This window comes from Phycodurus eques, chromosome 18, assembly GCF_024500275.1.
Source record: "Phycodurus eques isolate BA_2022a chromosome 18, UOR_Pequ_1.1, whole genome shotgun sequence".
Classification (NCBI taxonomy): Eukaryota; Metazoa; Chordata; class Actinopteri; order Syngnathiformes; family Syngnathidae; genus Phycodurus; species Phycodurus eques.
Genome location: NC_084542.1, coordinates 14,886,104 through 14,910,864, shown reverse-complemented (window position 1 = coordinate 14,910,864; position 24,761 = coordinate 14,886,104). Strand labels below are relative to the sequence as shown.

General features: G+C 43.7%; 2 protein-coding genes across 3 annotated transcripts; one reads left to right on the top strand and one right to left on the bottom strand.

The window, feature by feature from the left end:
• Window positions 1–1,214: 1,214 nt before the first annotated feature.
• On the bottom strand, window positions 1,215–19,802 carry LOC133417339 (bromo adjacent homology domain-containing 1 protein). Of its 2 annotated transcripts, none has more exons than XM_061705049.1 (7): window positions 19,284–19,802; window positions 7,929–9,530; window positions 6,164–6,498; window positions 5,908–6,067; window positions 5,758–5,837; window positions 5,221–5,312; window positions 1,215–5,019 (listed from the first exon to the last, which is right to left on the bottom strand). In XM_061705049.1, exons 2-7 carry the CDS (start codon window positions 9,508–9,510, stop codon window positions 4,833–4,835), a joined length of 2,436 nt encoding a protein of 811 aa, XP_061561033.1. In that variant the 5' UTR covers window positions 9,511–9,530; window positions 19,284–19,802; the 3' UTR covers window positions 1,215–4,832. The 2 variants fall into 2 exon arrangements, with proteins under 2 accessions (XP_061561033.1, XP_061561034.1); XM_061705050.1 differs by lacking the exon at window positions 19,284–19,802 and adding an exon at window positions 13,098–13,158.
• A 2,378-nt stretch (window positions 19,803–22,180) lies between these two features.
• Window positions 22,181–23,181, top strand: LOC133417103 (uncharacterized). Its single transcript, XM_061704605.1, is given in 1 exon segment — window positions 22,181–23,181. A coding segment is annotated over 1 exon segment (921 nt). The 5' UTR covers window positions 22,181–22,260.
• The last annotated feature ends 1,580 nt before the right edge of the window (window positions 23,182–24,761 follow it).

The window sequence follows — 24,761 nt, the reverse complement described above, 5'->3', positions numbered from 1 at the left end:
TGTACACACTTGTCTCACTGCTGCCCTCTTGTGGAGATCTGAATGCACGTTTATCTCGCCGGCGGGGGAACATCACACACTTCCTGTTTTGATCACGTGCATGGAGAAGAGCGCTTCCCTTTTGCACTCAAACGCCATCTAGAAGAGAGGGGTGGGTGGGCATGAGCGTACAGTAAACATGTCGAAAACAGCCGAAAAAAAGGGTTTTCGCAGAGGTGTTAAAAGTATTACATATGTAACTACAGTACGCATGGTGATTCCACCCCCCCCCCCCCCCCCCCACACACACACACACGAATTAAAACAGTTTCCGGGTGTTTCAATAAGATGTCTGTGACATGCGTCAAAATATGCCATCACACTAATACAAATTACATTTTTGCATTGTCACCGATAAGGTTTTATAAAAATCAAAATAGAAAATTAAATGTTACAAGACATCATCCAAAGTTAAATGCTACAAGATATCATGCAATCGTCTTGATTTAATTTTTTTTTTTTAAGAAAATTGGAAATCACAAAAACAAAACTTAGATTTAGACTGTATTTTTTTCCTTTAAAATTTTTTAATTACAAAAAAAAAAAAAAAAAAAAATTAAAAAAATAAATAAATAAAAGAAGTTGACCAAACACAAATAGGCCCACCACAAAGTAGAAACCAACGCTAGCATGTGCATCCAACAAAACTCAATGCAGCTCCGCTTACCTTTTGGCTTTGACATGATTCAAGGGGTGTCACACCTGTTGGTGATGCGGGTATTTCTGCATGAGTGGCTCAGCCTGTGTAGTTGCTTGAAAGTGGCTCTGAATCTTCAAGCAGGCACTGATCAAGTCATGGACAGAGAAACTTGGTGTCTTTTTAAAGAAAGGTAAAACAATAACTTGGTTGTTTAGTTACACATTTGATGGGTGGGCAGACAATTCCCCATAATGTCCCTTCTTTCAGGCCTTCATTATACTGAATGGAGACAAATTAAGCATTTTTGTTTTTCGCAGTTTAAAACAGTTTCCAGTCTTTATCAAGTCCTCAGAAAAAATAGAATCTACATTTTTTTTAAATTTTGTCGTGTGAGCATTCCTGGGTTGAATGGAGGGAAAAAAAAAAAAAAAAAAAAAAGGGCGGAGACAGGATTTTCACAAAGCACTTCATTAAAATGTATAAATATTCTTTCAATGCAACATTAAAATCAGAAGGGATGTTACATTAATCCAACAGATCTTTCGGGGATCTAAAAAAAAGTGACAATATCTGATAGACACAGCTCTACTGCAAAAATATCTAAACATTTTTTCATTGTTCTTCATTTTTATATCCCTTCCGCACCAACGCTTTTTCCAAATATATCAAAATAAACGTCCACGAGAAGCATCGGTGCGGACCGCAGTATGCTTTCATTTTGACTCCCAACACTTCCTGTGTGACATGACAAAAAAGAAAAAAAAGAAACATCTCATCTCTCATCCTCAGTTACAAGACGAAGGCTGTGAAATGAGAGCGTGTGGGTTGGTATGACAATTCTAGTGGAAGAGTTTATTGGAAGAAAAAAAATAAAAAATAAATAAAAAAATTCCCCCCTGAGAAGGGAATTTAAAAATTTCCTCCAATAGTGATCATGACCGATGTGCATCGTTTGTCGTAAATTTCATTCAGTGAAGTTTGTGCTTGCTGCACCTCCGTAAGTGCATTTTGATGACTATTTTGTCAGTTGTATAGTTTATTCGTGATGCATTTTTTTTAATGAAAAAAAACCCAAAATGTTTTCGCTTTATTGTATACATTAAAAAATAATTTCCATCCATCAAAGCAGATCATCAATTCCACAAAGCATGCCCCCAATAAGTTAAATTGACCCTTTAAGTATATTATACACTTGACTCCATTTAAATATCCTTACCATAAATAGAATTAATACAGATCTTACAAAAATACTACACTATGTGTCTATTCAAACAGTGCTTGGATTAAATATGTACACTAAAGTTTTTTTTTTTATAATGTTAATTTAACAGAAAATGTCAATGAAATTAAATACAATTGTTCAGTTGCTTTACAGCCCAGAGAGGATAAACTAGTTATCTAAAAATATATTGCATGTGCCATAATAGGAAAGTAACTTCAAATATTCTGACTTAATTAGGGCTTCATAAGGATCAATACGACACATGATCAGGATCTGATTGGGGCCAGATTCATGCTCACTCCAACGCACAACAATGGCTTAAAATACTAAGTACTATATTTTCATAAGGAATGGCTTCAGTCATATACGACCCATTGGAGCAGTGGTACAATTGTAACAAAAGCAGACATCTTTACGACGTCCCTCTTCCTGCCCTACTACAAAATGTTTTTTAGGAACGGTTTAGTGCAATTTTAACAAGGCTTTCGAACCAGATGCTAAAGCTAGAAGACGGTAGGGCGTTCAGACCAAAGCAATCGAATCATCGGCAGCAAAGTTTTTCAACGTCAAATTTGACGCTGGATTTATCACTTCGTATTATATTAAATATATATATTTATATCCATCCATCCATCCATCCATTTTCTGAGCCGCTTCTCCTCACTCGGGTCGCGGGCGTGCCGGAGCCTATCCCAGCTGTCATCGGGCAGGAGGCGGGGTACGCCCTGAACTGGTTGCCAGCCAATCGCAGGGCACATACAAACAGAAAACCATTCGCACTCACATGCACACCTACGGGCAATTTAGAGTCTCCAATTCATGCATGTTTTTGGGATGTGGGAAGAAACCGGAGTGCCCGGAGAAAACCCACGCAGGCACGGGGAGAACATGCAAATTCCACACAGGCGGGGCCGGGGATTGAACCCGGGTCCTCAGAAATGTGAGGCTGACGCTCTAACCAGTCGGCCACCGTGCCGCCATATATTTATATATATATTTAAAAAAAAAAAAAAAAATCAAACAATGTATTTTGAAACGGAAAATCTGGCTTGTGTTTCAAGGTCTAGTTCATTCAACTTTGCACTTACTGCACAGCCGTAGGAAATTATTCAATTTCATTTGACTGCTCCGCAAATGATTATTTATTTACAACAAATAATTTATTGTTGTTCATCTAGGTCAGTGACGTACTGTACAGTGGCAGGCAGAAAGATTCAATATAATGATGCTCTTCTACTAGATAGCAGAAGGTAAATTTCACACATTCACACAACTGAATAGTAGCTTTGTGTTCAACTGCCAATCAATCTGTTAAGTCAATCAGACATCATCATTATTTAAGTACTGTTTGGTGGTGTGCCGTGAGATTTTTGTCATTAAAATATGTGCATTGGCTCAATAAAGGTTGCGAAAAACTGCATGACTAAGCTCTTTCACTGTTGGACCCTTTTGTGGGGAAAAACAAAAAAAACAACAACAACAAAAAGACACCCAGGAGATGCTATCTGAAGTTAGTGAGACATCTTGTGTGGACTTTGGTCTGACATGAAGATTGTGTGGGTAAACATTCAGAGAGAAGAGGAGGAAAAAAACGATTAAAAACAACCGTCAGACAGAGTGAGCGGCGCCGAGGGATTGGCTTCATGTAAAAAACTGCTTTTGTTTGGTTTGATTGCCTGAAAGCCTCTCTGGAACGAAAAAAAAAAAACTTCCACACATTCCCACATTTGTCCACACTGACAACACACACACACACACACACACAGGACTGTCCATTAGCTACTCCTTCAGAAGAGGTTCAGTGTTGGAACCTACGCCACTGGCTTACAAACGGAACAAACACGGTGCTAAGGTGCTTTGGGGGGGAGACATGCGATAGACAGTCGCCCAAATCGGCCTGGTGCTCAGCATGCCTGGCAGGCAAGGGGGGGGCGTCTGATTCGATGGAAGCAGAAAATACAAGCGAGCTGACCGAGACGTTGTACAACGACTTGACTGTAACCTCTGTGCTTTGCTTTTTCCACACATCATCATCATTCCTTTGGGGGGTTGACCAGGGTGAAAAAAAACTTTTGGGCCACTTGCTACTTGCTGCAAATTGAAAATTCTATTTTGTTGAGCTCCTGTCAGTCACAGGGCCTTAGAATTAGCATCACTTGTCGCTTCCTTACCCCCAGCGGTGACGGCATGATTCATTCATGAGTGCCTCAACAGTGCGACATCAATTCTTTCGCTGCATCGCCAAAGTTGGGAATGTCGCAGTAACGACAAGGTCACTGCCACCAACGTCAGCAATGTCGCCGCAACGACATCAACGTCGGCAATGTCACCCCGACGCCTACGTCGGCAACGTCGCAGCATCATCGCTGCCGCGCGCAACGGCAATGTTACCGCAACATGGTCGCAATGTCACCACCGTACGCAACGCCGGCGTAAGCGATGTCGCTATAATGTAAATGTTCCCGCCGCACAGAGTTTTTGTTGCTTTCGTCTCAACATCTGTAATGACGAGGCATGGGCCAGTTACCCGGTTCAAGGTATACCATGGTTTTAAAATAAGTCAGAACTACTTACTCTTTCCATCAGCGGTTTGAGCTGTTTTTTTTTTTTTTTTGGCTAACATATCAGTTAGTTTCCACGCTGACATAACTTCACAGAGCTGTAAAGAGCAGAGAAGTAGCTACTCGCTCGCTGAGAAATTCAATAGTTTCTTTTCTTGTTATATTTACTAATGCACCTACGGAGCACGTTCAATGGAAAAATGTTATTTCCCCAAACATTTCAAAATGATACATCTTAGAGGTGTAATTGCAATACCATGAAAGCACGAGATTTTTGCTCATGGTTATCATAACGTGAAAATCCGATACCGACCCATGCCTAGTAATGACAATACCGCAGGAAAGACAAGATTGCTGCCGCATCCCACTTCTACTGCAGGTTCTTCAGGAGGCGTCCGTAGCGGAAGTCGTAGACGTGGCGGCAGACGTAGACCAGCTCGGGGTCCACGTCTGTGGGCACACAGCGGTGGGAGGGCGGGGCAAAGTCCGGACAGCGGGGCACCACGCTGCCGTCGGGTAGGGCACCTTCGGAACGACGCTTCATCAAGGCACAATATCTACACAAACAAGAACAACCGCGCACGTTATACCATCATAACCTTCAAGTTCAATATATGGACAAATGTATTGGGACAGCCTCAGTGACACAGAGACCCTGAAAAAAATTGCTGCATCAGAAATCAGTGGATCAGGCTACATGCCAGCCATTTTGTTGTCCGAGGTGTCATTGACATCGAGGCGTGAGTCTTATCGCTCACCTGCAGTACTGGGCTAGCGGGAGAACATAGCATCTGTCTTCAATGCAGGCCACGCTGTTCTCGTCCTGATGTCGAGAGGCAAAGATCTCGTTCTGAAAGGGAGAAATTGCTATAATTACGCACTTTTTTACGTTTTGCGCCGTATTGTTTTGAGGAGTCACGTTGTGTTGTTTGCCCGTAAGAACAAACGAGACCGATATGACCACTGCAGACGGCAACTGTTGTCTGCAGCGAGACTGATAGTAACGTCGACTTCAAATATGCTTTCAGTTCACCTGTTCTTCAACAATGTCAAAAATGTCATTTCCACATTTCCCTTTTGGAAATTTGGATGGTGTCGTTAATGTTTCATTTGCTTAAGTTACTTTCTATTCAACAGATTATGAATATATAATGAAGCGTTAAGAAAAATGGTGCACATTGGCCATGGTCGTTATGTTTAAATGGAATTGTAAATTAATCTGAGAACCCCTACCATAGTGTACCTAATATTGTGTCCCAGCGATGTTATTGTTTTTATAATAGCAGCAGTTTCACCTCGCAGTGTGTGCTGGGGTCTCGGCCTCCCTGCGTGTGCTCCGGTCGGTAGTACCAGAAAAGACTCATCATCAGCTCCCCTGAGGCGACCGAGAAACACACACGTCAGCCGCCATGACACACCATCCATCAATCCTTGGTCTTGCGTACCGGTTTTGGGATCCTCCCACAGCGCTGATATCTTGGCCACGTAAGGCAGGGACTTCTTCCTGGGGCCCGAGCGCAGCAGCACCGTGTCTCGAACGCGGATCACCTCGCCGTCTCTCTCCACGCCCTCGTAGCACTGCCTGGGTGCCGTCTCGTCCTCCCCCTGGCACCGCAAAAACAAAACCCGTCAAGCCTCTATTGCCCCCAGGAGATTATTACGCAGTGGTGCATTGAGATAAGTAAGTAAAAAGAATCTCACCGCGATGAAAACCTCTTTCTCCGTGGGGACCCCCACAGGCCGCCATCCGTTGGTGGCACGTCTGCGGCTGATTCTCTTTTGCTGAGGTGACCGAGGCCCGGAGCTTGGGTCTCCGTCGGAGGCGCCGGACGGGAGGTCGGCGGCCGCTTTTAGCCGTGCCCGGGGTGGCGGCCGTTGCTGCTGATGCTGCTCGTGCCCTGACGGTGGGGTGAGCAGGTGGGGGTTAGTAGTCTGGGTGGAAGTGGGCACGCTGGATAAAGGGCAGCTGGCGAGAGGCAAGGACGGCAGCGCCAGAATGGAGGGGCTGTGGTCACCCTGAGGAGAGGAGTACGTCTCTGGAAAATAGGGCAAGCGGCAATGTCACACATCGGGAAAACTACTGTCATAATAATGGCTTCAACTAGTGACATTAAGCTTCATTCTTGTGTTAATGACATGTTTGTCACATTATTGTAACATACTCCAAGCGATACCCCAGGACATTAGCGTGTTTTGAGGGCGTGTTCTGGCTCATGCAAATGACACCGCCCACTCAACCACACTTCTGGGCCTATAGCGAGTCTGGGTTTTGTTCCCATGATGACCAGGAGCAGAGTGGCTTCCAATTGCGAGACCAAAAAAGGCTTTTTCACTCATGGAGGCAGCACTTCATACGCTACACTGCGTGTATGTGGCCCACTGACACATTAGCAAACACAAATACCGTGTCAACAACTTCCCCCGAGCGATCAAGTAGCCTACTGTGTCCCGTTTATCTCATAGGAAGCTAAGTCTGTTGGTTAATGCTAATCTGTGCATCCAACAAAACGAGTTGCAGCTCTGCTTACCTTATGGCTTTGACATGAGAGCGCATGTCGCAAGTACTGTGGGTGTTTCTACATGATAGTGGCGCTACATGATAATGTTTCAGACAGTGCAGTCCCTTGTAGTCACTTAAAAGTGGCTCTGGCTCGTCACCCAGCGTAGTTGATCACTTCATATTACTTAGAACACGTGCCTTATATTGTAACTGCATCCAAACTTCAAGTGCAATATGACGTTTCACCTTCCCAGGGTGCTTGGCTTGCTACAGCCTGTGAAGCACGCAAGAGAATATGTGCTTAAATTGACAGGAGAATCCCAGATTTGACAGGGAATGTTCCAAATTTAGGGTTGCTCCACTTACAGTGCGCATCTGGCAGACTTAAGTAGACAGGAGAATGTGCACAGCCAGAAAAGTGCGTAACTGCGCGTCTTTTCCCTCATGGGAGATTATGGACCCTATTTGCGAAGTGGACCCTAGCGGTGATCTCGCTAATGGGGGTTGGCTTGCACAAGGCCATTCTGTAGCCTTGTTGTGTTTATCGTGATCACAACACTCACACCCTCGAGACTGTCATTCTAAATGTGTGTCCACGACATTGGTAGTATTTGAAATTCCATTATAGCGATACACCAAGTTAGAACCAAGATTTGCCGGGTTCTCAAGTCTTAAGGGGACGGAGCTACAGTAGCTGAGGCTATCCCCAGGTCAAGCGCTAATTGACATGCGGGTCTTTGAAATGAGCACTTGTTGTGCTTCTTTAGTTTCTGACAACATACGCTTGTGGAAAACCTTATCAGGGAAGATCGCAATCTGAGCCCTAAGATACAGTTTGTACAATGAAAGAGATCAGATGATTAAATATATATATATATATATTTATATATATATATATATTGTCTGCAAGAAATGTTGATGATAACTGGCATAGCATTGGATAAGTAGGCCCAGAGGCCTACAAACCTGTTTTGATGGCATGCGAGCATCCGGTGCACCCTGCGCTGAAAGCGCACCCCCTGCTGGTGACGGGGGGTATGGCTCTGCAGGTGTAGCCGCCCATCCCGCAGGCGGCCCCGTAACATGGTGACGCCATCGAGTTGCAGCAGGCCGAGTGAGGCACGCCCGAGGTGTGGGTGACGCGAGGGCCAGGCGGCAGCTTGGAGGCCATCGTCCGGCTGGGGCACAAGGCGGGTGGTGCAAAGTTCAGAGACCGTGGAGCGAGTGTCGCCGACATCGCCGTGTGGGCCGGCGGCGGGTGTGGGGCGATGTGGACGTAGTAGCACAGGCAGGGATGGGGGCTGAGGGTGAGCGTCGGGTGGGAGTGCGTCAGGGACTGCGTGGTCACCAGGCACTCGTGTTTAACGGGGGTGCCGCCCGAGCCCAGGGAGCCGCGGTCGCCCGACTCGGGGTGGCTCAGGAAGAAGGCCAGGCGGTGGCAGTACTCCACAGAGTCCTGAGGGGGGCAGCAGTAGCAGGGGCTCAGCTCAGTTTCCAGCTGCTCTTCCTTCACGTTCTTGAGGGAGTAGCCTAACATGCTCCGGGACTGGTAGCCCGGTTTGGCCAGAACGTGGTTGCCGGACTCCCACTCCACTTTGGGCTCAAAGTCGGCCTTCTCCTTGCAGGCTCTGCAGCAGCAGTGCATGAGGGAGGCCTTCACCGGAGCCTCTTTTTGCTTTTGGAAGCACTCTTTGTGTTTGACTCTGGGGGGCTGTTTTTGAGTCTGGATCAGGGCAGGAGTCTTGCAGTCCGACGTGGTGGTAGCGGTAGGTACGGTCTTGACACGCTGCTTAGACGCAGCAGATGAGCTGGTCAACTTCAGCAGGGCGGCAGCGTTGAGTCCGGCCAGTCGCCTTGGCGTCGGCGTATCCAGAATCTCCAAACTCAAGGCTCGATTCACGTCTACTCTGGTGCTCCTGGCTTTCTTGACCTTTTTGGACAATTGGTCAAATTTACGGGACGGGCACGGTTTAGAGACGGTCCATCGGGAGGCCTTCGGAGGTGCCGCTACATCCCGGGAACCTCCTCCATTGACGGGTTCCTCCTGGTGTCTTTTGGCCAACTTGGCTGCCAGTTGGAAGTCGGTGGCTCTTTCCAGGAGCAGACTATTGACGGCCTCGGCGTTGAGGGAGGCCAGGCGTCGCTTGCGGGGTTGCGAAATGTGAGTGCTTGAAAACATTGATTTGACTTTAGATGCTAACTTGGCCTCGGCTTGCTTCCCTTTCCTGGACTTGTCTTTGGGAGATCTCTCTTCAGCCTTCTTTCGGATGCTTTCCTCCAACCTCGTGAGGAGGACGTGGCAGCTAAGGCCCTCTCCAAGCCTCCCTCGCAGAGGATACAATTTCCTGTCCCACTTCTTTTCCTCCGCTTTACTGGCCCTCTTGCCCTTCATCGCTTTGTCATTTTTCCTTCGCCGGGTGACCTCGCCGATCTTCTTTGTCCGGCCAAAGCGGAGGGCACGCTCGCCCTGGTCCCCGCCCATAGCGTCGCCGTGTGGCCGCGGAGGGTGGCGGTCCCGGCGGGAACCCTTAAGCCCGGTGTGGGTCATCACATGCTTTTGGAGGCAGCCTGGAGGTGAGAGGACGACAGGAAAGTGGTCACTGCCAAAGAGAATGACATTTCCAAAGCTTTCCATTGAGGACTCTGACATATTGAGGTGATAATCGGGCCGAAACAAATCATTTTCACATTGTTTTGGATCTGACAAGAAAGGACCCCGTTGGAAGACAATCAGAGTCAATTGCACTTCACATAGCCAAAGACCTGGTCCCCTTTTATATGTTGGAAGAGCAGTGATTTATCCACGTTTGAAACTTTTAACCCGAGACGTGCTTCCAAGCCCCAAGTATTTTGCAGAAGTTGTGGTGCCTCACCTGTACACCAGCTTCTTCTCTGTAAGAACATAATCACTAACATGTATCGCGGCATTAGCGTTGGCTACTTCCCACCGGCCAAGTTTAGCAATACAACAGATGTTAAATGGGTTGGGCAATGGGCCAAAGCGGCGCTTCGGAGCAGGACTGATGTTGAGTGTGGCATTGAGTCGTGACTGTTAACAATTATCCTTTTCTCGTTCCGGACTTAAACGCATAAGATCCAAACAAGTGACGACTGACGAGAGCCTTTGATTTGCATTTGAAACACATCGGACTCATTTGTTGAGGGCGTAATATTTATGATGTTGTCATCACTCTTTACGCGTCAAGAAAAGAGAAATAAATCAATGTCAAAACCTGAGCGTGAGAAAAAGAAAACGAGGTGCTGTGCCACAAGCTAATCGGGAACATCACAAAAGAACTGACAGGGGAGAACATGCAGGCTCCGAGATTCGAACCCAGAGCCTCAGGACTGCAAGGAACGGCCAACAATGAGGCACTCTACAGGAGCCATTTTCGGGGTGTATGTATAAGCTGGCTGGCTGACCGCATGTAGCAATTGCGCCGAATAACCGCTGACGCAGACAAAGGCGTCAGCGGTTTTTATATAGTGAGGCAGGGGCGACTCATGCCGGGGCCGAGGTGAGTCACTGGGCCCCGTTTTACCCATGATCCCTCCAAAACAAGGAAAGAAATCAGGCAAACTGAAATGGTGAAAACCCATTTCACACTATAGCTCCACAATTGAGTATTACATAGTCTGTCTGAGCATTAGTTCATCCATTATCTTCAAACATGTATCATTTATCACGTACGTATCGCAATCATCCTTCTTACAACCTGGATACTTGAGACGGTAGAGACGAGCTAATCAAGGCCTACCGAGCTGCGTCACGCGACATTAACGGCGCAAGTCACGGCTGACAGTCGCGGTGACAGCGTGGAAGAAAGGAAACCCACGCAGACCTCCTTCCATAAATACTCGTAGATGAGGGACGGACATCGGAGTTAATGACACGCCAGGAGGGAAGAGGCCTCGTAATAATAACACAAAAACGGTTTTCTTTTGATGGCGACTGTTTGACTCTGGAATGGAGTTATTTTCTTTTTAAATGATTTCCAAATAGACTGATGATTTCCACGCACTTTAAACCATACAATTTAATGCAAGGAACGCCTGCACGATCTAATAAGATAACTCTCGCTCTTTGATTGACACTATCTGTATTGTATTCTATTAATTCAACACAGTGCGTTATTACTGCAGCACACTGACAGCTCAATATTTGAACCCTTTTGTAGCTAAATTAGCCAAGAAAATTATTAGCTATCCATAGGTCATGAGGGACTTTTTGGTTTGAGGTGTCGCTTTCAAAGTGTGAGGCGGAAGGTACAAGTTTTCCAACACGACTCACAAATGGTACATTCCCCCCCCCCAAATAATCTACTTTGTTTTTTTACACGACATTTTATTTTGAACCTAATTTGTGAAGACACAATTCTCTATTAGGATCACCTCTATTGATCCTATTTACATGAGGAACTTTTTTTTTTTTGTGTGAGGTGTTGTAGTCAAGTGAAGAGTTCAAAACGCAACGCCTACAAGCAGACTGCCGATCACCGCCAATCACGGCATTGTTCCGTAGTGTGTTTCCGAACACCGCAAAACCGAATAAATATGTAAAACTCGTCAAAAATTGAGTTGTATTTTACAGTTTGTTTAGATTTACAGTGGGTATGGAAAAGGCACAGATCTGGACAAGGTTACAAAAAAGATTCTGCTGCACTTAAGGTTCCTGAGAGCACAGTGGCCTCCTTAAATTATTTTAGCAAATTGGTGCAATATAACAAAGAGCGAAATATTTAAGGGGGGGTCTGAATACTTTCCGTATCCACTGTATATTTAGTGTTTAAGTTAAGGGGTCAGTTCAAGAAATTGTAGTTCTAGTACACTCACCTGACATTAATTTTTACTGACAAAGCATAATACTGTACACACAATTCTAGTGTCATTTTAGAGTTATATATAGTATACGTTTTTGAACCAAACTCTTTTCTTGAAGTTGACTCGTTTTGCATTAAAATTACCTGAAAAACATCTTTAAAAGACCTTTTCAATAAAGTTTTTTTTCTAAATGACCCTCCTAATCGCTCAGTATATATTAATTTAGAATACTCTAAATAAATCTTTTTCGCTTTAACCTGAAACCAGAAATAACCTCATTTGAAGTCAATTCACAAGAAAAAAAAAAGGGAGATGGCTTCTTCTGCATTTGAACTCTTCAATTTGTCCAACACTACTCACAAATTGTAATTTTAAAAAAACACAAAAAAAACGTGACAGTACATTAGGAAGTGTTGTTTTCCCAATGGGACTCACACATTTTTTTTTTTCAAATGATATATTGATATGACACTACGTTATTTTCTATAAGGAACATTATTTTTCTTTTTTTCCAGCACCTCGTACAAATATATATAATTTTAATCATTTAGATGTCACAACTGTACATGATTTACTTTTTCACACTCTACAAGCGCCTTACACAAACACACCCGCGTTATCACACTGCAACTTCGGAATGCAGACTGAAATTGTTGTTGTTGTTTGCATGTTTTATATCATCCGATGACAAAGACAGACAGACAAGCCAAAAGGCGTTGGCATGTTTGATGTACTGGGAGATTTAAAAAAAAAAAAAAAAAAAAAAAAAAAAAGCTTGTAAAGAATTCCAAGTTTTGTTTCCCCTCACACACACTTGAATGCACCACAGGCAAACCACATTACACTGCTACTGTACATGCACGCTCACATCCATACGTGCATGCATGCATGTACAGTAAATATGCAGTAATAACACAGTCGGAAGGGTGGGATACAGTAAAGCTTGACGTAGCTCGCCCATGTGAAGAGGCTCTAAATATGGCTTGGGAGAGGGAGGTGAGGTAAGAAGGTGGTGGTGGTGGTGGGGGGGGGGGGGGGGTGTACGCGGACAAAAGCAAAATAAAAGGCACCCCCTCCCTTCTTTTCCTCCCTTGCCGATCCGATCTGGTTTTCTAACCGGATTCCTCATTAGCGACACGGCAGCGGACACGATCGAGCGCCTCGCCAACGGAGCCGACAGCAAATCAGCTCCGGCAGATTCCCCCCCCCGCAACCCCGCCCCCCGTCCTCGATAAATACATGACATTTTTCAACAAATTCTCCTCGGCTCTCTCACCCAAGTTGGCAACGACCGCGATCGAGGAGACAACTTACCGCCGCACTTCCTGCTGCCTTGCCGGTGGGCGGGTGGTGGTGGTGGTGGTGGTGGTGGGGGGGGGGGGCGTCGAGACCGTGCGCCCGGGAGCGAGGCGAAGGAACCGGACTGGTGCGATGATGGCACGGCCCCCCAGACTGGGAGAGCTAGGGAGGAGTGGAGGACGCTCGGTGGCGTTGTGGACGTGCGCGTGCACGAGCGTGTTCTTCCTGGTTGCGCGTTGAAGCAAACTATTCAGGCAAACATCAAAATATTTTGACGTTTACAGTGGCATTTAAAAAAAAAAAAAAAAAAAAACGAACGGAATCTAAATTGACACCAATTTGGTCAGGCAAACTGTAGGAGGTTTATTAAAAAGAATGTTTTTGAGCTAGTTGGAACCATGCTTAGATATGAATATTTGGTTATGGAATGTCCACAAAGCAAACTGAATCCAAAACGAGACAAGTTTTGCGGCTTTCCTGCCAACTAGTAAGCAAAATTGAGCACCTTTGTTAAAAAGAAGAAGAAAAAAAAAATCAGGTTCTAAATGAACCACACACGGTTAGATGTAAGTATTTTAACAGTGGGATTTCCCAAAAGCAAATTGAATCTGAATTGAGACCAGTTATGTGGCTTTCTGCCCCTATTAACAGGCAATCCAACCAACAGAATTTAGCAGATTTGTTAAAAAATACATTTTTTGGTGTCTCTTCCCTGAATTATCGGTCAAAATTTAGCAGGTGTATTCAAAAGAAAAAAAATATTAGTCACCATACAAAAACTGGCATTTCCCAAAAGCTAATTGCATCTGTATTGAGACCAGTTTTGTGACTTTTCCCTTCAATGAACAAGCAGAATGTATCAGGGTTATTTATAAAAAAATAAAATAAAATAAAAAAAAATCTTAACCATCCAAACATTGGAATGTTTTTTTTTTCCGACAGCAGATTGAATCTGAATTAAGACCAATTTACACGTGTATTTTCTATTTTATTTTTTGGGGTCTAGGTATAAATGAGTACTAAAAAAAGGCAAAATAATGTAATAATGCTACGTATGATAGTGTGGCCAAATGTGGAACAAGCAGCTTGGACTGCTTTGTACAGCCACAAAATCAATAATCAATACTGGCTCTTTCACTGTTACCATACTGACTAATCGCACACACACACAAAATCATCATCATTTCTAAACGTCGATCAGATCGGATCAGATCATCGAGCACCCAACCGTGCCGAGGCTGTATTGCAATGTATTAAGTAGCAATTGAACATGAACTGTAACAAGTGTAAAACAAAACAAAACCCCAAAAATATATAAAAATAACGTTGAAACTGCTTTTACCCGCCCCTTTCAGCAGAAAAATAAACGCCAACGTAATGAAGTGAAAAGGATATCTCAAGTGAGACCAGAAGAAGCTGAGCTCAGTTCCAAGGTGTTTCTGTGGGTGTTCTCTTGTTTTGGCTACAGAGGAATCACATGGTCGGCAGCTAGGAGTTTGCCAAAAACATTCCGCCGTTGCAAGGAAAGCAGAAACAAAAATGGAAACCAAAATCAAATACATTTTCTAAAATAGCGATCGTACCGCTAACAAAGCACAAATTAGTGGCCGAGTGCCAGTCATCCATTGAGACAAAAAAAAAAAAAAAAAGCGTCCCTTCGCCTTACAGGAAAAAAAAAAAATCATCTAATTTTGTAAACGCTATTCGATCGTTTTAACTACTGCTAACCAAAACAGCAGCACCTACTGCAGTACATAGTCTTTGTCTCGGCTGAATTAGCTGAAACTAGCTCCTTCCACAACAGATCTTTGGTTGTGCACATCTTAAAGATTAGCGTTCCAGTAGAACCACATTTATTTAAAAGTGACATATTTTACCAAACCAACTTTTTCCAGTATTTGGGATGGAATATTGGCTCTATGGCGCATCAGTAAACATGTGAAATATGAATTTAAATCGTCCACACATTCCTGAGTTCCAGACGTTTTTCTGCCGAGAGGCCCGAAGTGAGGTCATTTGAATTTCTCGAGCTTATCTACGTCACTAGCGAAGCTCTCCGCCTACCTCTCCGCTCCCGAGCCAGCGCTGTCAACCTAACGAACCTGCGCTCTCACAAGTGGGTCTTCTGCACGGAGGCAACCAATCAGAGGAAAGGGGGCTGGTCTTAGCCAAATATGGACAAAGCGGATACAAAACCGGGTCAAACAGAAGTAGCTGTCAGAGGGGCGTTTTCTGAACACTCGTATACGACAAAACCAAAGTGTTTATTATTATTATTATTTTTTTTTATGAAATTAACACTTTTACACTAAGTCCATGTTAGAGAATCACTCTATGGTGGTCTAAATAGGCAAAATATGGGACATTTAAGATTAAGAGGAGACGTCCTCTTTGCGACATTTAGCATTCCAATGGAAACATATTTGGTGACAGAAGTGTAAAAATCCAACACGTAGCGCACTGTGAACTACTTCTCTTTGCGGCATTGAAGATGATAATTAGTTATTCAGAGACCGTGTCCTTAGCAATGACTAGCGGTCCAGTTAAATCATATTCGCAGACAGGGCTCAAACTATTATTTCGATAGAGTAAAAAAACGACTGGATTAATAGACTGAGTGCAACTATGTTCTCTTAACGGCAAGCCCGTCATTCACTCATTCACCGACTCATTAGTGGTCCTCACTCTACGCTGGCAGAGGTCCACCGATAATTGCTCTGGCTCAATTATTAGTATTGCTTATTGAGGTTAATACAGCAGGTGCCACTAATTAAAATGCTGGCGTGTGACATTTATGACTCTTAAGTAGCGGCAAGGGGTGCTGGGGCGGGGCCCAAAGACATAATGTAGCATGTTGGTAATGTAAAAAAAAAATATATATATATATATGATATATTTAAAAAAACTAAATCTAAAAAGGGTCAACTACAATAAAGTGCCTTAGAAAGGTCTATGTAACATATGCAAGTTTATTTTAATGATAAAAACAATTCTCATTTTGGAAGTGTATTTATGGTTAATTTAACTATGATTAATAATTCATTTTTACCCGATCCCTTCCTTTTTTGCATTTTTTTTCTGGAAAAAATAATTGTGGCAATTATAAGGTTCGTCACTTATTCATAGTGGTGTCCACCTTTTTACTATAAATGTCGAAAAATATTTTAATAATGTCAATAAATACAAAATGTTACATGTACAGTGGTGTCTTGAGATACGAGCAAACATTTGAGATACTAAAATTGGAGCTATTTCAGACCCTCACTACTCGATAACAGTAGCAAACATCACGGCATCAATTCACATTGGTTTCCTCGCAGTGGAAGGACAACACCAGTTGGTGGCAGTAAAGCACCAGTCAACCGGTTTGCCAACTGCCAATAAACTCCACAGAAGAAGAACAAGCACGGACAATACATTGGGTACAGTTTTGTGCCCACATTTTCTGTCTTTGCAGGGTTTGTGGAGAACTTAAGTTATTACTGTGTGGTTTTATACAGTTCGCCACAACAATACCGTTGAATGCAATTTTCCTTTTGAAAAAGAAAAGAAACCGCTGTAAAGGTAAAAACATTTTACTTTTTAAAAATGTATTTAAAACAAATCAACTATCTAATGTGATAAATGAACTAAAATGCATTACATCTAATTAAGTAATGTGGATTAAAAACTGTCAAACTACAGCAACAAATATTACAAGAATCTTGATGATGTAAATGCTGAATCAAAGAACGGCGTGAGTGTATTTCATATTCAATTCTGATCTTAAAAGTGGATCTTGTGTATATTACAAAAATCAATACACTGATTTTTACATGGCGATTACAAGGAATTTCTATCATCACCCTGTTAATAGACAAGTGAATCATATCATCCCGCCACCATAAAAAACACCTTAAGCACTGTATGCGTTCATCATCTGATTTATCAGCGATGTCATGATGGCATCATCCCCTTGTGGTCTCATTGCATTCATGACCTAATTATCAACTACTAGCGTTTACGGGTTAGGGATCATGGCAATGAATTTTTTTTCTATAATTACACACACACACAGGCTCTAAATACATATCAGAACATTAAATAAAATACTCGCAGGGGGTCCGTTTGTTCCGTGTTGTCATTGCGCCAGTCTACCTGCGAGTGTGTGCGGTCACTGAACCACTGTTGCACTTTAATGCGAGCGTACATTGTGTTTATGTTCCCTCTAAGGCCCCCCAATGAGTCACACGCTGAGAGCAAAACACAGCCTGGAGGTTAAAAAAACATTTTTTTTTTTTTTTTAAAAAGGCTAAGGACATAAGAGAAATAAAGTGTCTTATTACGATGTTAAGTTACCGCCAGTAGGGAGTCCATTTATGCTCCTCCAGCTTTATGATGGAACCCATAGGACTCGATATTTAACGTCAAGGTAACTGTGCGTACCTCGTTTAGGACCAAGCATTACTCATGTACTTTAACCGACACTTAAGGTCCTGGAAACATATTTCCTCTAATTGTGGTCCTTACTAGTCGAGGCCTGATTGATCCCACTGTTGATATTGATCAATACCAGTGCAGTGGGATTGATACTCTGGTTTCTTTCATGTATGAGGCTTTTGGGTCATTTAGTTTGCACTTAATGACCCTGTAAAGTGAATTCCGAGATGTATTTATTAATACATTATATACATGTTTGAAGATCATTGTTGAAAACGTGAAGAGACTGAGAATCATATCGTACTCAATTGTGGAAATATAGCATTAATTTATTTCTCATTATTTCAGTTTTCCTGATTTTTCGGCGATGTGGCTTTCGAGTTCCTTGTTGTTGGCCTTGAATGCGCTCAGGTCATGCAGAGAAGGCAGAAAACCAATGTGATAGCCAGCGTGTTGACAGGGGCTTCGCGCTGGTATGGCTGCTTTAGAGTGCCTCGTTGTTGCAGCATGGACTATCCTCGCGATGGCCCGGCGGGATATAGTCCAGCTGCTCTCGTATTTTCGCAGCTCAAACATTCAGTTATGTATCGGCATAAGAAAGATGCTCGACAAAGTAGCATTCATTTTTTCAGGTCGTGGAAGTGGTATATGACTGACAGTTGAGAGGGGCGTGGTTTGCACATATTCAGCAAACATGCCCACAGCTTTTGAGAGCGGTGACAACAACTGGATTTTTTTTTTTTTACAATTTTTGAAGCCTCATTTTATAGTTGTATAAACATTTACTGCAGGATTCTTCTATTCTCAATTTTTATATCTTATATAAACGTACTTGTCCCTTTTTTGTTCTGGGAAAGAGTACAATAAGTCCAAGTAAGTCCCGTTCTAGCTCAAATTACTATTGCGCAGCTTGGAAAAATACGTGAAACTTCTTTGGTCCAATAATTAGTCTTACAGCTTGACTTGAATAATGCATGGTTCCGATATTGCTTCAGTTTTGCAGCCTTCACAATTCACATTTACAGTTTACCGGTACAATAAATCAAACAATGTAGCTCAAGCAAAATAAATGGATTTCTAGAGAGAAAGTTTTGATGCCCCCCGCCCTCCAATTTATACCCTTGACACTTGAGCTTTACAGCATACGTGGACCATTTTTGGTCCTTTAACTGAACTCTTGTACGACTGGGTTCCAATGTGTTGTTGTTGGTTGTTTTTCCAACATGCATTTTTGTACATTTACTGCAGGATTGCATTTTTGGTGGGGTTTTCTAACTCTGACACCTGTAGCCTTCTGTTTGGGAACACACCTGTACTTTCTGGGGGGTAATGGGGGTAAATCCGATAATGTAGTTTGAGTGTCATCAATTCTTTTGTCACGGTTCCATTATTTTTGTCCATTTTTATACCCTAGACACTTGACTTTTACAGCACACTGTTACCATTTTCGGGCCATGTACAATGGAACAATAATCCAAAAATTACTCCTAGTGGCTACACTATGGACTCCCTTCGCATTTCCGACATATGGGATTTTACGGACTAATGAGCCTTTTGCACTTTACTGGTGGAGGAAAATGTGTGCGAAGCCGCCGCTGCTGGTGGGGGTGCACTGGGATAACAAACAAGTCCCAGACTACCACTCCCTGGGAATCTCTTCCACCCTGACGATTTATAGTCATATTATTAATAATATGACAGGATTATGCGTCTGAAAACGTCCTCGGGACATGACTTTGTTAAGAGGCCCGCGACGAGAGGAGATAACATCGGAGGACTTACCGCGATGGAGTTGAGCCTCGCAGCCGTTTCAAGCTCCTTGGCGCGAGGGTCCAGCCGGCCGGGGGCACCGCTTCCCAATAATCCGATCCAACGAGCCCTCTTCCGCTCGCCCGATCGATCGATCGATCGATTTTTCGAACTCCGTCTCTCCAACAACTCGGAGCTCGGGTCAACGGCGCTTCCACCACTTCCAGCGATCCCAGGAACCGCCAGCCCAGCTCGGCCAGCTCGGTTCGCTTGTAGCCGCTACACGGAGCCTCTCGCGGCCAGCGTGCGGAACAACAGCCCGGGCGGCAGACAGCCAGGCTACGCCGGAATCCGAATGTGAAAAAGTCTCCGGGCTGGCGCGTGATTCCTGCCCCCCCCCCCCTAATGTTCAGAAAGAAGAAGGTGAAGAAGAAGAAGAAAAAGAAGAAGAAGAAGAAGCGACGTCTACATCCTACTCGCGCGCCGCCGGAGCATGTGATGGCAACATGGTGAGCCTTTTAAAGGGGTATCCACGCGTGACGAGACCGTGGGGTTGGCGCACGACCCGCCCTGGTAACTTCGCAGGAGGGCGCCGCTGTGACGTCACTGGACCCGAGTGCTTGTGTACTTACTCCACTTGTGTGCATGTCCCTTGCCAGTTGTCACTTTTCCACCTTTTGTTTGGGCGAAATAAGGTGTGTCAAGCCAAGGCACACATTTTACACCTAAAATCTAACGTGGTGGCACGGCGCCCTACTGGTTAGCACATCTGCCTCACAGTTCTGAGGACCATGGTTCAAGTCCAGCCTCATCTGTTTGGAGTTTGCATGAGTTTTCTCCGGGTACTCCGGTTTCCTCCCACATCCCCAAAAAGCTCCTCTTAGCTCATCAGTATGGCACTCATACTGTATTCGCCATTCTTCGCAGAGGATAAAGAATATACTGTTTGCTGTGGCGTAATTGACATGGCTGAGGGGTGGCAAAGCACAGAGCCGCAGTTTTTTTCATATGGGCGATATTACCCCCCATTGAATCTTAGTTTTAACGAAAAAAAGGTGTAATTTTTTTTTTGTGACTGTCATCCAAGTTAAAAAGAAGTTATGGCTTTGAATGCGAGTCTGATTAAAGTCATCGGCCACCGACTGATTCCTTCACGTTACGACTATAAAGTGAGACCATTTTCCACCAATTACGACACCTTTCAAAATCCAATATCAGCTGCGCAAAGATCTGAAACCTTGCTAATTTTTCAGTCCAAGAAATCTAGCGCACAGATCCTTGAGAGGACCATGGGGGGGGGGGGGGGGGGGGGGAGAAGAAAAACATCTTAGAGCGAGAAAAAGAAGCCCTTATTCATGCAACAAAAACCTCACTATATTTCTCCAGGTTCTTGATAGATAATTATCGGCGGCTAAGCTGCCAAATGCTCCATCCCCGACGTTCCTTTTTCCCCATTTACTGCCCGTGTAGGGCTTATCGTTAATCACACACTCACACGCATACACACTGGGATTCACCATTAAGCTGAATCAGGATGCAGGGAGTTCAGTTGTGCTAACGAATAGAAAGATCATGCACTGGCAGTGGGAAAAGGGACAAGCTGGAACATGATCCGGTCCTCTGTCAACATCAAGAGACCCCTGCGTCCCAATATGGTTGCTCCACTGTTGAGCCCATCATTCAGATTTCGCATGATGGGAAAAAATAGAGTGGAACCTCTCAGGTCCAACTCAACTTGTTCCTCCTCCGATGTGTTAGGATTTCAAAAACATTGTTTTCTCCCACAGGAAACAACAAAAACCAAAAAACGGAAATAATCAGTTTCCGTAAAGTTGGACAAAATTCATTACTGTCATACAAGTGTGGAGGGGAAAAAAAATACTAACACTCTAACTTAATTTCCCATCTTCTCTTAATAGCCCTTAACGGCTTTCTATTGTGATTAGTGTCACCCAAAAAGCTAAATACTATAAATCACTGATGGTGTCGTGGCACATTTGCCTGACTTCAGTGCAGCTGGCATGGGTTCAGTTCACGTTCAGAGACGGTGTGAATGAATGAATTATTCCCTAGATGGTCGTTGCTACTGCATTAGCATTGGTTCGTGATAGACCAGTGCGTTTCCACTTATGTACAAATTCAGTTGACGTTGCCACCATTGAAAGGGAAGTAAACCTAGGTCCCCCTAAATTACCTAACTTAAGCTAACACAGTAGTAAAAATCATAATTGCAGGAAATATTTCCATGAAAAACACTTCTAGCCCCAAAAATGTAAAAACAATCCGATGAAAAACAGTATGGCGCTAATTGAGCATGGCTTCTTGCGCGATATGACCACGTATTCTTACCCCGCTGTGAAAACTAGTTCATTCTGCGTTGTTTGTAATCTCCAAATGACCGTTGTAAACCAAGGACCCCTGTACTGTGTAATGCAGTGCAATTAACGGTATGAATCAATGAATGGTCTATCTGGCTTGTACGTAGCATTAAGGCTGATATATTGTGTAATGCTAGGCCCAGGCTTCCTGTAGATTTAAAGAGCTTTTGATGTCTGCTCTTCAATCATAAGGTTGCAGCTACTGACTAGTGACAGCACGAATCGAATTCATGAAGTGATTGATTACAAAACTAAGCTGCAAGCAAGTGTTGTACATTCACATTTGTAGGCGTACTTAAAGTCAGTCAGTAGAATAAAAAAAACAAAAAAAACAATGACATGTTGTCATTGTTTTTTGTTTTGTTTTCAATGGCCTTAAATCAAACCCGAATGAAGTTCTCGCCGGTCTCTGGGTGACGCTTTCGAAAAAGCTCAGAGGTAAAATGTAATGACGCCCAACCCTCAAATGTTTCCAGCATGATTTTTGTTTTGCCGTTTGTATAATGAGCGCAACCAATCAGCCAATCGGCAAGCTCCCAGCGCCTCTGCGGATTCCATAACAAGTGTTTGGTCTCGGATGGAGAGAGGCGGATTCTCTCAAAATCGCGCACCCGTCTCGCTTAAATTCAATAATGCTCAGGTTTTCCTTCCACCTCCTGGTCTTGAGAGTCTAAATTTCTTGCGTGGGCCTTGTGGGTAATGTCTTCCTCATCTTCTGCATCTTTCAGACCAGGGACTCCTCGGGCAAGACGTTCGAGTTGTTTCTTCTGGGATTAGCCACAGTCAACCTGGAAGAGATTGTCATCGTCAACATCTATGACTTTGTCATCCTTCAGAAGTCCTACGCTGTCTGGGACGTGTGGCTGTGCCGTTCGCTGAAGTTCTTGATGGTGTTGGGGGAAATCAGCGGCATCCTCTTCACTGTCCTCATCAGCGTCTACCGCTACCAGAAGCTCAGAGACGCCAACAAGAGGGTCCGCCTTCCCATCTACCTGGATAACATCCGTGCCGCAATCGGGTTTTGCGTTGGTATCTCTATGCTCTCGAGTGCCCCCATTTTTTTCGTGAAACTGCAAGGCCCGACGGGGAATCTCATGGGGAACCATACTTCGAACCACACAGGATGCCGGCCGGATTTCTTTCTATGCAGCAACGACCACTGTCCGACGATTAACCGCATTTACAAGTATGCCTTCATCCTGCTGTGCTACTTGCTGCTTCTGGCCGTCGTCACGCTTACAAGCTGCTTCATCGTCGCCGTGTTGCTCGGACCAAGGACCGCAGTTAAGCCTGTCGCTAGCGTGAGTGGCTCCACCCAGATTGAGAGAAGGCGTAAGGTTCGGAGGCTCCACCGGAGGACCGTTGCAATCCTGGCGGCGATGGCTTTGTTTCAGGTAGACTGGACTCTCTATCTGATTTTGCAAATGATTTTCAATGCCGCTGACTTTCCATTTTGGATAGAACTGGAGTTCTTTATTTCCACGTCCTACATGTCCATCAGTCCATACGTGTTTGGGATAGGTAAAAGCTTATTCGCCATTAAAAAAAAATAATAAAAAAAGTGGTATCTTTGGTGTTTTTTGTTTTTAAGACTAAATAAAACAACTACCTGGCTGTTCCAGGCAGACTGGACTATCTCTCTGGTCTTCCCGATGACTTTCAACCCTACGAATGTTGCCTTTTGAGCAGGACTTGAGTTCTTCATAAGCCACATCCTCCACCTTCATACGGGTACGTGATCAGAAATGGCTTGGTCTCTGTCAAAAACTTAAAAGAAAAGGTAGTTTCTAGCTGTTCTTCTTCTTCACTATCGAGACTGTAAAGAAAAAAAAAACCTAAAGAATTTTTAAACAGAAGGCTCCCCACCATTTGCAAGGGCCATTGTGACCCAAAAAAACGTTTAGTTTATCCATCGGAATTGAATGGGTACCTTGTGATGGATTCGGCGGTTGTGTAGTGTTAAACCTAACTGGCAATGCAGTCCAGTTCAATGCAAATGTCAAAAGTGCATTTACTGTATACGGCTTGACCCTTTTTCCGTTTAAAAAACAAAACAAAACAGTACATTATAATGCTCAACGCTCTCAAGGAGGGTTTGTTGCAGGGCTTTTGTAACATGTGCCGTTTGTTTTATTTGCCTAATAAATATTAAAGTGGCCGCGCGTCGTATTGATAAAATGTGTTACTTCTGGAGTTGTCACCCTTTGCCCGACCCACATTTAGCCCCAACCACCCCCTGTCCACATTTTGTATTTTTGCTTTTAAACTTTCACTAGATCAACACACTATCTCCTGTATGTATGTAAAGTCAATCAATTTGAACTGAAAATAGTAGAGAACAATGCAACTTGTAATTGTCAATGTCAAGCAATTAAAACACGTGTTGCTGGTTAGCTCGTGTTGTTAATTAACCGCTCGGCAAAGCAAGAACATACACAAGCCGGCCATCATGACACTCTCAGTCAACGAGCTCCTACCCAGATAGAGAGCTTTGAACGAAGATTTCATACTTCCTTGACATCGATAAACTCTTACTTCAACATTTATTAACAACATTCTTGAAGACCCCTTATAATGTCTCCACAAAGGGGCGCAAATTCCCCATACAAACGCCAATAATTTACATGTCAGTAGAAACCATTTCTATAGCATTTTTTTGGGGAGCGGAATTGCCACCCCCACAGAAATGCAGCCCTGTGCGGCCACACATATTGCACATACCAGAAACTGCCACTGCCTGAAATACTCCTATAATTTAATTATAAGTTTTTAGACATATTTGGAACAGAACAGTTTCATGTGTTTCATTCATGTTTTATAGGCCTGAATGGACCTGCAATTTTGCAAATGTTGGAGGTTTTCAGATTGCTGTTGCCACATGGGCTTATCTAGAACACATGCAGTTTCAAGTATAAATGTATACACTATTTACTTAATAGGTCATGTTAAATTTCCTCCAGTTTTCCAATGGATGGCCATTTTTATCATAATCTTGATTCACAGTTGTTCTTAACCGTCATACAAGTGCAAACATAAAGGTATCATTGATTTACATCACCAATTTTTTAAACGAGGAACCTATTTGATTTTTTTTATGTGTTGGTGTTTCACAGCTTTTTGTTTATGCTATCAA

Excerpts from the sequence above, each read along its gene's own strand:
- LOC133417339 (XM_061705049.1), bottom strand. The coding sequence starts at position 9,510 with ATGACCCACACCGGGCTTAAGGGTTCCCGCCGGGACCGCCACCCTCCG. Across the intron at positions 6,499-7,928 it reads CTCGCATGCCATCAAAACAG|AGACGTACTCCTCTCCTCAG; the intron begins GTTTGTAGGCCT and ends CCTATTTTCCAG. Across the intron at positions 6,068-6,163 it reads AGAAAGAGGTTTTCATCGCG|GGGGAGGACGAGACGGCACC; the intron begins GTGAGATTCTTT and ends TTGCGGTGCCAG.